At 38.5% G+C, this 16,445-nt stretch overlaps 1 protein-coding gene and 1 non-coding gene across 4 annotated transcripts in view; both read right to left on the reverse strand.

Annotated features, from left to right (window-relative positions):
* The window catches only part of Smc5 (structural maintenance of chromosomes 5), a 94,665-nt gene extending 90,803 nt beyond the window's left edge, over positions 1-3,862 (reverse strand). For 2 of the 3 annotated variants that reach the window (XM_040285677.2, XM_005324097.4), the window contains exon 1: positions 3,545-3,861. In XM_040285677.2, the coding sequence (XP_040141611.1) occupies positions 3,545-3,732 (188 nt within the window). In that variant the 5' untranslated portion in view covers positions 3,733-3,861. Of the gene's footprint in view, positions 1-3,544 lie in introns of all 3 variants that reach the window. The other variant, XR_005733912.2, reaches the window with a different exon arrangement.
* Positions 3,863-12,799: 8,937 nt separating this feature from the next.
* Positions 12,800-12,873, reverse strand: Trnap-ugg (transfer RNA proline (anticodon UGG)). The gene has a single exon. It is a non-coding gene; the product is annotated as a tRNA-Pro (tRNA).
* Positions 12,874-16,445: the final 3,572 nt, after the last annotated feature.

A 16,445-nucleotide genomic window follows, 5' to 3' on the forward strand; every position in this document is an offset into this window, starting at 1 on the left:
ATTGATCACATTTCTGTTTTAATGCTTTCTAACCCCATACCTCAGTATAGCATCTACTTTATCTTTTCAGATGCTTTGTTTTGTTAGCAGCTGGGTCTTAGATGAAACCTTATTACGATTAAAATAACAGAGTTTGGCAACTTCAGACATTCAGGAAATTTTCAACATAGAACTTCTCTTAACACATAAAAGCCCCATTCATTTAATAGCTGAATTCCCTGCTGTGAAATCTCTGTGCAAATATCATACAAAAATAGTGATACAACTGATATTTAACAATAAAAACAACAGGGAAAAGCTTGAGAATTTCTAGTCTACAATAGAGAGATATTACAAGTAAGTAACTTGCCAAAAACAAAACTTCTGCACTTTTAAAATTCATTCTTCTGAGCCAGGTGCAGTGAGGCTTGCTTGTAATCTCAGCTCCTCAGCTACTGGAGAGACTGAGGCAGGATCATCAGCCAACTCTGGCAACAGTCAGACCCTGTCTCAAAATAAAATCTTTAATCACAACGACTCAAGAAGCTGAAGTAGGAGGATTGGGAGTTCAAAGCCAGCCTCAGCAACTTAGCAAGGCACTTAGCAACTCAGTGAGACCCTGTCTCTAAATAAAATACAAAAAAGGTCTGGGGATGTGGTTCAGTGCCCCTGGGTTCAATCTTTGATACCAAAAATAAATAAATAACTAAATATAAAAAAGAAAATGAAAATCTTTAACAAAAGTTAGGAATGTAGCTCAGTGGTGGAGTACTTGCCTAGCATGTGTATTCCCAGGGTTCAATCCCTAGTACTTCAAGGAAAAAAAAAAAATCCTTGACTCTCTTGGGAATCTCCTTTTCTCTGATATCCTCCTATTGTCAAAGGCCCACTCTCTCCTCATTCAACAGACTTTGTTAGCATTTCATATAAGTATTCTTCATGGTCTCAGGTAGCATTTTACTTTTGGGATGTCAGCCCAGATGGCTTAAATATGAAATTTCCTCCTCAGTAACTCGATTTGGATGTCCCATAAAAATCACCTTAAACTTAACACATTATCTTTCCCATCCCAAACCACTCTTGTGGTCACTTAGTAAACAGTTTCATCATTTATCTCATTTCTGTAACAAAAACCTAGGCATTTTGTGTTACATCACCTTTCATTCTTTCATTTCTTGCTTCTACCCACACTTGTCCCCACCTCCCAATCACTCAATCATTAGGTCTTGTTGGAAGACATGCAAATATGTCACTTGTTAAAAAAAATTAAAGGAACAAAGGACCCTTTGTAATTTAGTCCTTGCTTCATCTTTCCACTTTTTTCTAGTCTCTACTAAGACTTCTAAATTCTACCTATAATGTAATTCTTCAGTTGTTTGACAAGCTTATGCTTCCTCCTCTAAGACTTTGTACTCTATTTCTTCAACCTAGATATCTCTCCTTCTATTCCCACTTCCATTGGTCTTGTTTCACTCATAGGAACCTCTCTCTACTCTTTCCAGGTCACTTGAGTTCTCTAAGTCTATCCCTTCTACTCTTTTACTAATTCTCTCAGCCTACCTCTTCCTACTTCACTCCTAAAATTCAAAGCCTTCTCATCATTAAAATAAACAAAATCTCACCTAGCTCTGTACCTTACAAGCAGTTTTCTTTCACTTTGAATCCAACCTTTACTTCCTCATTCCTCATTCATTCTTCTGCTTTCTTTTCCAATGCTTCATCAAATGGTCAAGGACTTCCTAATTGTTAAGTGCAATGGGCTCTTTTCAATCCTGTTGTGTGACTTCAATGTGGCAGATGAAACATTCTTTTGCCTTAGCTCCCATAGTTCTCACTTTAACTCCCTGAATAGTTCCTTTTCAGCCTAAGATCTTCTTTCATCAGTAGATGTAAAGTCTTCTATTCCTCTAATTTATATTTTGTTTTGGTCAATCTCAAAAATCTTTGTAATCTCAACCAATTATCTAGAGGCATGATTCCCAAATCTTTGACCTGTTCATAATTTTGTGAGTTCTCTTAGACATCCCACAGGAAACTTTTAAGTCACAGGACCTAAGAGGTATGTATTATTTGTTCGAACACTGCTCCCTTTTCTGAATTGCACCACACTAGTAAGACAAGGTAGGGACTTTGGGAAAGACTGCACTCCTCTCTCCACCTTCCTTTTCCTCACAATGTGTAGCCAGATCCTGCCAATCTCTTCCTTTTAGCTCAGTTACTACTTATGTTCAAACTCTTATCTCTTGCCTTTAGATTGAAAAAGTCTTGTTGCCTCCAATCTTGTATCCTTTCTAAATAAATCATGCTTCATATTGCTACCAGATTAACAGAAACTACACCATACCCTGCTTAAAACACATCTGGACTGTCTACAAGAGAAATTTCTTAGCATGGTAAAAATACAGAGACTCATTGATTGCCTATCTTTATCTACATACATATTCACTCACATCCTTGTCATACTGAAATACTTGACACTTCCTAAAATATTCCAAACTTTTTTTCAAGCAGTTCCTTCTACCGGTAATGCTCTTTCCTTCATTTAAAGATTTTCATATTTTCTTTACAAAGCTCTTTCTCACAGTTGTGGATGAAATTAACCACTACATCCTTTGTGACCACATAGCATCCTGATACATATTATTATGGATTCTACCTACTTGACTACATTTATGTGATCTGGATTCAAACAGCAATTCAGCTCCTTATTAGGTATGTAAACCTGGGCAAAATTAACCTCTCCACGTTTAACTCAGATAAGATTGTAAGATATAGTTAGGGAGAAATAAATAGCAATGAATCAATAGAACACCTAGTTCTGTACCTGGCAAATAAGTGCTTGGGGGAAAAAATCGTGGTAACAATGTGTGACTCTATGCCATTATGGGTAAGCTTGTTAAAAAAAAAAGAAAAAGAAAACAACAACAAAAAGGCCTTAAAAATGAACTGTAACGCGCTAGATACATGATATTTTTGTTACAACATATTTAGGTTCTAAAATGATAACTAGTTGTCTAAAAGAAGAGATGAGGATCCAAGGAAGACAGCTGGATTTGGAGGAGTCAAGGGTCTATAGGAAAGTACAGCAACTGGGTAAGGTTTTATTTTTTGGTACACTCTAAACCCCCATCCAGCACAAACATTACCATCTTATCTACTCTGTCCACCGTGCTAATGCCTATACTTCAAAAAATCTGCCACACATCACTGTGACTCTGATATAATTGTTGCCTCTGAATTCCCAGGGCAATACTTTTCAGAATTGCAGACTAAGTCCTCTTTAGATCGCGAGTCCCAGCAGGCAGAGACCTAGTCACTTAATATCTACTGACTGCCATACGACGCCTTCGAAAAAACGTTGGCGGAATGAATAAAACAACACACAAGACACATCCCAACAGCAACACACGTCAGTCTCCACGGCCTAGGAGAGTAACCCTCCAGAGGAGCCTGGCTTGAATTCCGGGGCACTCAGGCCAGGTACACACCCACACGCCCCCCTCCCCGCCCCGGCTTGCGGGCCACCTGGCCTGCCCTGCAGCGGCGCGGCCTCAGAGCCACTCACAGGAAGTTCTCCATCGCGATGCGGACTATAGAGCCCTCCACAAAAGGCCCGGACGACTGCAGCAGCGACGACGGTGGCGGGGCCAAATTCTTTCTCTTGCTCGGGACCTCCGAGGAAGGATCTCTCGTGAAAGCCCTCTTGGAAGCCAGGGGGCTCGGATTCGCTGTTTTCCTGCTTGGGGTCGCCATCCTGGCTTCCTCGCCGTCCCGCGGCGGCTTCCGTTCCCAGCGACCTGCAGCCCAGGGGCCTAGGCGCCCCGCTCCCGCGCGAACTGGCCGCCGCGCGACGCCTCCCGCGAGCCCGCGCGACGCCTGCGCAGTTCCGCCCCGGCGGCGTCAGCGGACACGCTCCGCCCAACCAAAGGCCTGGCCTGGGAGGCCGGAGGGGCGGGAATCTCGGGACTTGACTCCCGACCGTCTTCTCCATAAATGTAGACTTTTTAAAAAATTTTTGAGGGTTTTTTGTTGTTGTTGTTGTTTTCTTTTTAATTAAACTTCAGGGAAAGACATCAGGTACATTTAGTGCTTTGAAATCTTCTTGAGCGCTTTCCAATCCGTCCACCCGTCTGCAGCGGGTGGCACTTGAGGCGACTGGAGTCGTTTCTTAGGGGTTTTCCCTAGAGTCCTCCCCAGAGCTGCGGGGCATATCGGTGTCTGGTTTCTCTTTTCCGGTTTCTTGTCCTTTTTCTCAAATCAGTTCCTTGTCTCAAAAGAACGAAAAAGAAACTCTTTCAATATCCGCCTCTCCTGTACGGCACCATTAAGGCCTTCAATGCTCCGGAGTTTAGGAAGACTGCGCTGCACCCAATACCTTCGCCACTCCTCCACCTCTGGCTCCTTGATTCCCGGCTCAGCCCTCCTCCCCTGGAGCTTCTAGAAATGCCTTTACTAGGAAGTGCTGGCTTCTTTAAGAATGTGGCTTTGTGGCTGGCTGGCTATACTTCAGCGTGCTCGCAGCATTCAACTAGTTAGTCCCCTCACCACAAAAGAGGGCACAGAGAGCCTGCAGGATAGGTCGCCTTGGTTCCACTAATAACAGGCGGCCTCTGATCAGCAAGAGGATGGGGCCATTGGAGATAAAGGGTTGCATCCGTCGGAGCTGACGTTCTAGCCTGGACGTGTGAACCAACAAATGATGAAGATTTCAGGCTGTGATAGGTGCTCTAGGAAAATAAAACAGGATTAATGGGATGGGGAGGAGTGGAAATCGTGTCATAGAAGGTGGTGTTTGAGCTAAACTCTGAAGAAACAAGTGTGTGATGCTCTGAGAAAAGGGCTCTGAAGAGGAAACAACGTGGGATATTTGTGAAACAAAGGGGAGACCCACGTGGCTACTCAGGAGTGAAAGGGGTTGTATAACAGCCTTATCCATCATTACAGAGGCTGAACTTTATTTTAAAAGCAACTTGGGCCTGGGGAGAAGCAGCCCTTCAATCCTCAGCATCGTAACACCTACCAGGAAAGCAATGGGGAGGGCTGGAATGTAGCTCAGTGACAAAGCATCTGCCTTGCATTCGCAAAGCCCTAGGTTCTACCCCCAGTTCCAAAAAGAAAAAAAGCATTGGGAGCCACAAAATCCGGTGGTTTCATCAGGAGAAAGACATGATCTGATAAAAGTTTCTAAGTGATCATTTTGGTTCCCGTGGGGAGAGCTGATTGGATAGGGGTCAGAAGGGGAAATGAAGAGACCATTTAGAAAGCTCCTGCAGCAGAACCTTGTTCCTAACTTCTAAAGTTTTCCCAGATCCCTGCTTCTTTCTCTCACTCAAAAGGAATTTACTTTCTGGAAAAGTTACAGCCAAATAAAATAGACTAAGTAAAAAGTATGTGAACTTATCATGGTTACTAGAAAAAAAAAATTCAAATGCAAATTAAAATGCTGTTCTTCCCTACACAGCTAGTATATGCATTCTTTGAGAATTTCATGCTTTGCTTTGAAAACCTTAGAAAAGTTAAATTATTTGAAGAAGTAATTAGATTTAAGGGAATCTATTCTACAGGCAAATAAGACTATAGACAACAGTGAAAGGAAAATGAGGAACCTGGAGCCAGGCAAATGAGAAATGAAAGACGGACACCAGGCAGAGACACACACAGCTGACAAATAAAGGCCATCTCTCCATAGATGGAGAGAGGCTATACATGCTAGGGTTCCTTGACTTAATGGGGCAGACTCAGGGATTAGAGCAGAGCAGGTACTAACGCAAGTGGTTAAGAGTGGGGTTGGTATGAAGGAGTGGTGATACGCCCCTGGGCAGGAAAGAATGCAGGTGGTGAAGGGTTGGTTTGGTATGAGGGAATGGTGAGCTTTTCTCAGAAGCACCAGAAACTTTTTCTTAAGATGGAGGCTGTCACTTAAGATGGCCATCCAGATGCTAAGCAAGGACCTTACAAACAGTAATTGGAGTTGAGATTAGGGATCCAATCTTAACACTTTTTATCAGTTTTTCAGTACAGTAGTCAAATTTTGTTTCTAAACTTAAAATTTGAGAATAAACCTCTCAACATGTGATGATTCCACAAATGCAGACATACTATGAGTTCTAAACAACTAGTCAGTCATGCTTAACACCTTCCTTTAAAAAAAAATATTGATTTTACTTAGAATTACAAAAGTGACACCTATTAAATGCTGAAATTTTGAGAAAGCACAAAAAGGGAAAAAACTCAAAATTCTTCAAATTACTCATTAAGATTTTGGTGTGTTTTGACATGATAATGCATAAATTGTATTATTTATACTGTTATTAACCCCCACTTAATATATTGATAATTTTCTATGTCATTAAACATTTTTCATAACACAGTTTTAAGTAATGATATAATCATTTTTAAATAGATATACCACTATTTGTTTGAATAGTTGTCTTTTGTTGGACTTAATATGACTGGAAATTAACATGATTCAAGGCTATGCTGGCAATGGGGAGACATTGAATGGCTTTAAGCAGGAGAGAGACAATCTGGCAGACTATTTATTAGTCTCTCAGTGCTTCCTAACGTACTTTAAAGGTTTCATGCACCCTTGAAAGTATACATGTTTATCTTCCCACATCTGGATTTTTTTATTTTTTATTTTTTTGGTGGCACTAGGGATTGAACTCGGGAGAACTATAACCAACAAAAGACATCCCCAAATCTTTTTTATTTTGAGAAAGGGTCTCACTAAGTTACCCAGGCTGGCCTCAAACTTGAAATCCTCCGCCTCATCCTTCTGAGTAGCTGGGATTATAGGAGTGTAACACCATACTTGGCCACTTTTGAATTTTTTATTTCCTCCACTAAGAACTTCCTTGAAAGGGGTGATATTGTAAAGGCAGATAGAGAAGTTCTTTGGAAATAGAATAGCAATTACCCAGAATCTGATGCTAATAAATGAATAAGCCACAACAGCTAATCCTACACTTGTCGGGGTATAAAGTAGGTTATCCACTAACCTCATCACCCTCTCCTTGCTAACTAATAGTTATGGCAAAGCAATTATATTTAACTTTCTGCTGACCAAAGAAAAAGTGACCTGGGGTCATTCTGACAATTTTCCAATTCTGTAGAAACATAAAAAACTGACACAAACAAAAAGCTGGCAAACATGTTAGGGGCAAGAATTATAAATATATTTTACTTCACCATTAGAATATCACTGTTTTAGTCTGTGCTGCTATAAGAAAATTTCATAGACTGGGGCAGCTTATAAACAACAGAAATTTATTTCACACAATTCTAGAGGCTGAGAAATCCAAGATGAAGCACTACTAGATTTGGTGTCTGATGAGAGCCTGCTTCTTCATAGACAATCCCTCCTCACTGTATCCTCACATGGTGGAAGGAAAGGAGGCTGTTCTTTTCAGCCCTTTATAAGGGAACTTTTTCCTTTAATGAGGGCTTTACCTGAAGCGTTGGAATTACTTACCTAGAGTCCTCTGTTAGGTAATAATTAGAAATGAGCAGTGAATTGCGAACCAAAAACATAGCAGGGTCCTTGGGTTTCATTGAAATGTATTTAATGAACAATCTAATAACTCATAGAACAACAACAGGTACACTAACCCTGAGAATAAACATATAGAAACAAAGGGAGCCAATTAAGAAATATGTCAAGAAGGCAAAATCAATGGGGCTAAATCCTGATAGTGCTTATTGGGGTCATTGTAAAGTTAGGATTTATGGCCATAAGTTTCTCAATGTATTTCAGAAAAGAAATTTCATGAATAGTGCAGGCAGATAAAGTGCCAGATTATTGACCCAGCACCCTCAGAGGCTGAACTTTATTTTAAAAGCAAATTGGGCCTGAGAAGCAGCAGCCCTTCAATCCTCAGCATCATAACACCCACCAGGAAAGCAATGGGGAGGGCTGGGATGTAGAATTGACTTGTAGATGAGACCCCCTGAATAGGGTAAACACCATGACAGTTCCAGAGAGGACCAACTACAGTCAAAACCTCTCCCACCCAGTGTGAAAGAGGCATTAAACATCTGATTGGCAATGACTGCAGAAGATGGAACCATCATCTGGCAAACATCAAACAGGAATAAGTTTGGAAGCAACATTGTTTCCTTTGTCATTCTTTGTTCAGAGAGTCTTGAGTGCATTCTTTGCTTCATTTTCACTCAATACAATTCTCTTGCTTGAGTTGTCATGTCTGACTTTAAAATTTCTTTTGTTGGGACACGAGAACCAAAATTTGGCGCTTCAGCTCCCCACTCTCCTGTGACACCATCTCCTTGTACTATATCACATTAGGAGTTAAATTTCAACATAGGAATTTTAGAGGAACTCAAACATTTTGACCAAACCCACCCTCTTACGTGGTTTCTCTCTTGGCTTCACTGCAAGCTCTTATGGTACCACAATAGCAAGAGGCTGGGGACAAGAAGATGGACTACAACTCTGCTGAGACTATTGGTTTACCATTCCTCCTCCAACAAGAACTTCACAGGTTCACATGATTAATCTCCTTTGGTTTAAATGTCAAGAGAGAGGGAATATTACTCTTGCTTTTGGCAAATTCATAAAGTAGAAAAGAGAGCCCTCGGGACCTGAAAGGGAAGGAAAAAGACAGAGACTAAAACCTAAGCCCTTGGTTCCCCTCCCACCACCTCTGCCCTCCAGCCCTGCACATACATTTTCTAATCAACTTTAGAGACCAATGGGAATGATCTAAGCAGAGGTGAAGAGTTTTGAAAAGGAGCAGTGCCTTCATCACAGGGGTACTAAAATCACATGCAGCAGGCTCCTATGAGAGGTGTGGATACCTATAAGGAGCATCTGCCATAGACATGCTGGGACTAAGTTGCTTACTGCAAGGAACAGCAGCCACAGGCATGCTTAGTCATGTCTGGATGCAATTGATAGGACCATCACTTAGAGACAGAACAATGCTGGAGCATAAAAACAATGAGTACCATCTTGGAACTGTATATAAACCGCTTGCCCTGCCACATCAGAGAGCTCCTCTCCAAGGACATCCGCGAAACTGGCTGCCTTGCTACCTATCCCTGGATCGACTCCACCATTCCCTGATGACCAACTGCCACCTGAAGAGAACCAGGGGACAACACAACATTGGCTCTTCCACTAAGAAGTAGTATTAGAGGTACTTTGGAGGTACTTCTTAGTGGAATACCACTTAGTGATACTGTGGTATTGGAGGTACTTTGGGGCTCATGGTTGCCTGAGCCGCTGGGATTACAGGCATGTTCTAAAGTTTTTAATTTTAAAAAAATTTGTTTCAAACATCATACAAAAATATTTTGTGTGTTTCTTTTCTGACCCTGACCCCCATCTCCATTGGGGATTCAACCCAGGGCCTTGTATATATGAGGCAAGCTCTGAGCTAAATTACCAACCCTTTTAATTTTGAGACAGGGTCTCAGTTAGTTGCTCAGATTAGCATCTAACTTGTGATTCTCCTGCTTCAGTCTCCCAAGTAGTTGGGATTATAAGAAAGTTTCACCATGCTGTCTCATACAGTTTAGAACAATTGTAATGTCTGTTTATTCTCACTGTAGTAGTATTAATGTTGAAATTGGCTGTAATTAAAAGCTGTAGAATTGGTAGTAATAGCTAATACGAACAGCATCTACCACACAGTAGCTACTATTCTAATCACTTTTTCAGATTTTATTTCTATATGCTGGATCAATGTCTCAACAGACTGACCTGTTCCTAAAATTTCTCTCTTGGACACAAAAGCCAGCTGAAGGATTTAAAAGTTTATTAGGAATTAACATAAGGTTTCAGGTGTCCTTTGTGATGTGTCCCAAATGAGAGAGGATGAATAAATGGTCCTTTATATTTTTCAAGGATGTAAAATGAGAAAGTGGTATTAAATTGTTGCAGAAGAACTGACCTTCAATTTCAGAATGATGATGAATGAAGGGCTAACTCAATGTGTGTAATCTCCTTCTCTGCAAGTCTTTGCAAATTGAACTATTAGCCCTCCTTGCCCAGGCGAGGTCAGAAGCATAAGCAGAGCCTTGAGAAGACCGAAGGGAAGATGAAATGTTTTTCCTCATACCCTGTTACTTCCCAAGGAAAGAAAGTTAGTAATTGTCAGAACTATCGTTAAACTTTCAAAACCAGCTCCATAATTTATAAGATAAGTGAGTCCTTGGGTATCAATTACCTAGAGTGACACTTTTCATCCCAGTATCTCTCCAATGAGTTGAGATGCTCCAGAACTCTCCTATAAACTTAATGGTTTTAAGTTCTACTTCCACAACTTTCATTGTAGCTAGACATGATTTTTTTTTAGAATTAGAATCAAATTTATATTTTTATTAGTATTTTAGGAATCTGAAAATGACAAAAAATACAAAGCAGAAACCAATAACTTACTCATATTAGAATTTAAAATGCTAATAATTTAGCATTCTTCCTGTCTTTTATTTATGTTATCTACTTTTTAAAGAAGTATGCATAAGTCATATATGGTTATACTCTCTGCTTAGAAATTAGAACAATATAGATAAATTGGTATGCATTTTAATCCTCCCATCTTGTCCCTATATCTTTTTTTTTTTTTTTTTTGGTACCAGGGATTGAACCCAGAGGTGCTTAAATACTAAGCTACATCCCCAGCCCTTTTTAATATTTTATCTAGAGACAAGGTCTTGCTGAGTTGCTTAGGACCTCACTAATTTGCCAAGGCTGGCTTTGAACTAAATCCTCCTGTCTCATCCTCCATAGCCACTGAGATTACAGGTGTGTGCTGCCATACTCAGCCCTTGTTCCTGTATCTTTTATCTCCCAGAATTAACTACTCTCAAACAGTTGTTCAGGGGCTGGGATTGTGGCTCAGCGGTAGAGCGCTCACCTGGGCACACATGAGGCAATGGGTTCAATCCTCTGCACCACATAAAAATAAAATAAAGGTATTGTAACCACCTACAACTAAAAATATATATACAGTTTTTAAGAAAACAGTTGTTCAATGTATGATATAATGTCTTCTCAGGGCATTTTTATATTTCACATGCATTTTATCTATAGAAAATGTGTAATAAAATTTTGAGTATGAATGCATTACAAAAATGTATTACACAAATAATATATACATACATATATAAATGCTTTAACATAAAAATGCAGTAAGAATAGTTATATGGCTTGGTTTTTCACTCAAAAATATAATTTTGAGGGTATTCATGTTGGCACATACAAATCTTTAGTTTCCTTTTAGCTGCTGTGGAGTTTTTGTATAAATATATCACACTTTATCCATTATTCCACCAACTTGACACATAGATGGCACCCAATTTTTCATTTTTATAAAAAGTGCTTCAGGGAAATTTTTGAGCATATCTTTATATACATGTGTAAGCATTTCTTTAGGATATATTACCAAGAATTAGAATTGCTAGACCACATACAAGACTTACTCTCTTATATTTTCTTGATATTATATTTATTGTTTATGGCAAATGGCTTAGAAACTATGATACTTGGAAATTATGTCAAAACAAAATTTCTCTCCTTTCTTTTCTCTAGATTGGCTTTGGCTTGCTAGTTGTATCTCCCAGCCACCACCCCTGTGGTCCCATGTACATTTGTATACACCTACACACTTGCTGTTCTCCTCTACATGGTGCCTCTTCTTCCCTCCAGATCTAGACATGTGGTGCCTGAAGCTTATATAATTTTTGAAGCCCCTCCTCTGAAAAAAATACAAAATTACAATTAAAAACTAGTATAATGATTATTCATAATGAGAGGAGAAATCATGTCAGTGCTATTAATATTTTGGCTTGTAGGAGTTCAGCAGTATCCTTGGTTTCTGCTCACTGCACACCAGTGGCACCTCCTCTGTTTTGAACAATCAACCATGTTCCATAGCTGTCCAAATGTCCTTTTATAAGCAAAATTGTCCCCAGTTGAGAACCAGTGCTCGCTACCTGCTCTGTAACAGGACAGAAAAAAGAAGGTACACTCTTCCAACTGCTCTTATGAGCTTAACCTTGGCTAAAACAAGATGAAGAATTGAGAGGAAATGAAAATTTCCTGTCAGTTTTACTCATGAGCATATATGAAAATACCTAGTGATACCCAAAAAAGTAAATACACTTTGAACTAATTGAACTTGTTGAAAGAATTCCAGGTTGATTAATACTGCAAACCAAATCAATTAATGTGACTCTTCTATTAAAGATTACAGAAAGATTGAAGCAGAAAAAGCAATCAATGCTTTGCAACGCACACTCATGTTAAAATTTCTAGAAAACTGCAAAAAGAAAATTTTCTACTAATAATAGGCAATCCCCCCAAACTTCAATAAACTCATATGAATAATGAAATTCTTGTATATTTGCTTATGTTTCAGAAACAATTTAAGAATGGTACTATCACTACTTCTGTTGTACACTGTATTGGATATCTTAGCCTTCCAAATAAATAAGAAGATGGAGCAGAAAGGAGTGTTGAAAAGGAAAAAAAAACAAAGCTAACCTTATTAAGAACTTGGCCTGATAGCCAGAGAAAATTGTGGTTGGAAGAATAATGCCCCTCCACAAAGATGCCTATATCCTAATCCCTGAAATTTGTGACTGTGTCACCTTATGTGGCTAAGGGAATTGATAGACATGATTAAGTTAAAGATCTTGAAATGGGTGATTATTCTGCTCAGTCCACCGGAATTCTTACTCTATTTTATGAAATAGAGTGTTACCCAGATTTAGAATAACAAATAAGACCAATTTTAAAAATCCTTAAACCTTTGTTGTAATTTTGTCTTTTGATACTTCATTTATTTATTTATTTATGTAGTGCTGGGGATTGAACCCAGGGCCTTTTGCATCCAAGGCAAGCACTCTACCAACTGAGCTATATCCCCAGCCCTCTTTTGATACTTTATTATTGATATATTTAATTTCATTTATTTTTTATTCGCTTATAGTTCATCCATCTTTTCATCTTAGTTGAACTTAAAATCTGTTTTGATATCCTATAATTTCATAATAACTTTCTAGGCATGGACTGATTTTTATTTATAGCTCTCAGAATTACTTGAACTTTGTGATCTTGATTATTTTCATCTATAACCAATTCTGAAATAGTAGCAAATATTCTCCCTTTGAATAATTACTTACTCCCATTCTATCTTTCTGGAATTCTTATTTTAATATATTGGGCTTTTATTCTTTCTCTTTTTAATATTTTTCACTTCTCATGTATGTATTATATGTCAAAATACATTCTGCTATCATGTATGACTACTAAAAAAAATAAAAATAAATCGTATGGTAAAAAATGTATATATATATATATTTTTTTCACTTCTTCATTCCTCTGTATTGCATTTTGGTTTATTACCTTATATTTCAGTTCAGTTCACCAGTTCTATCAGATATTCTAATTGATTGTTTGCCTTTCGACTGATATTTTTCATTGACACTGCACACACACACACACATACACAAACATAATTTTCCTTTTAAAAATCTACTTGCTTTTCCATATAATATTGGCTTTTGTTATGTGTTCATTTTTTACCCCTCTAAATAAGCAAACATTCTTGAGAAGATATAAACAGGAAGTTGGATTTAGCATGATAAATCTTGCTAGGGGTAAGTAGGTTGTACAGAAGAAACGTTGGCAATAGCTAGAGTAGGAAGAACAAAGAGGAATATATTGCCCAACTACTGGGTAAAATGAGTCTGATACTGCTAGTAATAAAGAAAAAAAACCGATAAAATGACAAGATTATATGGTTGCTTTATCCTTAAGATGGCACTATAAACTCACAATTTCTTTGTAGAAAAAGAATACATAAAAATAACTGGGATTTATCTGAAATTTCACTGAAACTTTAAAATATAAACTAGAATGGCTTTTGTTTGTGGGAGGCTATTCTAAGTGCTTGGACGTACGTTTCTGATTTTAACTTTATAGTAACCTTAAGAAGTAGGTACAAATATTTGCCCCATTTTGCAGATAAGGAAAAAGAGAGGATGTCTAAATGACTTGCTTTCACTTACACAGTTATGAGATTTAATCAGAGACAACCTGAATTCAGAAACCATGTACTTAATCAACATTCTCTATTTCCTCTTATAGTAATCCACACATTGAAAATGCAGGAACATTAGCATCAGCAGTTATGAAAACTCATTTCTTTCCCAGTTCTGGTTAAGTTATATGGAAAATGTGTCTCTTGCATGGGAAGGAGAAAACAAGAAGCCCAGTTCTCAGCCCTCAGAGTGAGAGAAGAAAACATCAGGGAATCCGCAACACGGGTATAATTGGTCTCTGCTGGTTCTCTTTGCTTTTCCCAGACTGCCGCCAGGAAATTACCCTGCCCTCCTGGGTCAGCTGCCTCTTCTAGGCCTTTCCATAGCTTCATGGGCATATGACCACAGTGTATTTAACATTCAGAAGCAACTTTGCAATCTCCATGTTTGGTAAAATGCTCAACATAAATTTTTCAAGAAATCTTTGGGGGCTAGGGTTGAAGCTCAATGGTAGAGTACTTGTCTAGCATGTGCAAAGCCCTGGGTTTGAGCCCCTGTGCCACAAAAACAAACAAAATTTTTTTTTGTTGCACCCTTTCTTCTTCCATATTAAGCTAGAATCTGCATCTGAAGCACTATATTCTCAGTATCTTCTTCCTTCCCTTCTATACATAATCTCCAACCCAGATAGCAAATTATAGGACAGAAAGAAATCTGTGTGAGAAAGCAGTTTCTATTTGAAGCACTTGAATATTTAGATGCCGCTGAGAATAGAAAGAAAGGCAAACATAGACTTAAATTGTTAAGCAGTATCTATTAACTAGTATACCTTCTCCTCAGGCATTTCTAAACCTATGTAAATTATACAGTGCTTTACCATCCATCCATATTTTCATCCAGGTAAAATATAGTTAAGATGAATGCCAAGAGCAACCTGGAAAGGGAAGAGAACCATCAAAAAATTGAATCCTGCAGAAGGAGCATAGACGATCGAAGATGAGATAATGAGCTCACTTTCTACCTTCTCTTTTCTCTTCTACAAATGTCAGGGTGTTTCTTAGCAACAGGTAGCGAACATTATCTCTTTCGGGCTGGGGTTGTGGCTCAGAGGTAGAGGGCTCACCTAACATGTGTGAGGCACTGGGTTCGATCCTTAGCAACATATAAAGTAAAATAAAGACATTGTGTTCACCTATAACTAAAAAATAATTATGTATATTTTTAAATTACCTCTTTCTTTTCTGCCCTAAGTCAATACTTAGCACTCCAACTCCCACTTATTTTCCCCCAACTGTTAAAGCTCATATCCCAAATAGTATTCTTAGTTTGATGAAGTTTAGAGCAATTTTGATAGCTTGTAAATCTTCTTGAAAGAGGGAGTCTTGGGACCTTTGGCTGGATTTTAAATCTATATTGGGGATGCAGTTGGTAGGAGAGCTGGCAGGTTCTGATCAGAACACAGGTTTGGGAGTACAACAGACCTATGTTCAAATCCAGGCCCTACATCAGCTCCTGATCTCAGATAAATTTAGTTTCCCTGCTTGTAATATGGACCTATCACTATTATCTTCTTCATGGGCTGTTGCCAGGATTAAATGAATGAAATCATATGAAGCTCTTTGCACAGTATCAGAAAATAGTAAGTATTCAACACATCACAGCTGAAGGATTATTACTATGGATTTATGTTACCATCAAGAAGGCTGAGGAAATAGTAACAAAAACACATGGTATTGGCACCAAAACAGACTGGTAGACCAATGGTACAGAATAGAGGACACAGAGACTAACCCTCATAATTACAGTTATCTTATGTTAGACAAACAATGTACATTGGGGAAAAGATAGCCTCTTCAACAAATGGTGCTAGGAAAATTGGAAATCCATATGCAATAAAATGAAATTAAACCCCCATTTCACACCATGCACAAAACTCAGTTTAAAGTGGATCAGGGACCTGGCAATTAAACACTGCATCTATTAGAAGAAAAAGTAGGAACAAATCTCCATCATGACAAATTAGGCCCTAACTTCTGTAATAAGACTTCTACAGCACAAGAATTAGTAATAAGACTCCTATAGTACAAAAATCAATAAATGGGATGGATTCAAACTAAAAAGCTTCTTCTCAGCAGAAGAAACAGGTGAATAGAAAGCCTACTAATTGGGAACAAATTTTTAACACACACACATCAGATACAGCACTAATCTCTAGGAAATATAAAGAACCCCAAAATCTTAACATCAAAAAAGCAAATAACCCAATCAATAAATGGGCCAAGGAACTGAACAGACACTTCTCAGAAGAAGATATACAATCAATCAACAAATATATGAAAAAATATTCAATATCTTTAGCAATTAGGGAAATGCAAATCAAACTATTCTAAGATTTCATCTCACTCTAGTCAGAATGGCAGCTATTAAGAACACAGACAACAATAAGTGTTGGTGGG

Source organism: Ictidomys tridecemlineatus, chromosome 4 (assembly GCF_052094955.1).
Source record: "Ictidomys tridecemlineatus isolate mIctTri1 chromosome 4, mIctTri1.hap1, whole genome shotgun sequence".
Classification (NCBI taxonomy): Eukaryota; Metazoa; Chordata; class Mammalia; order Rodentia; family Sciuridae; genus Ictidomys; species Ictidomys tridecemlineatus.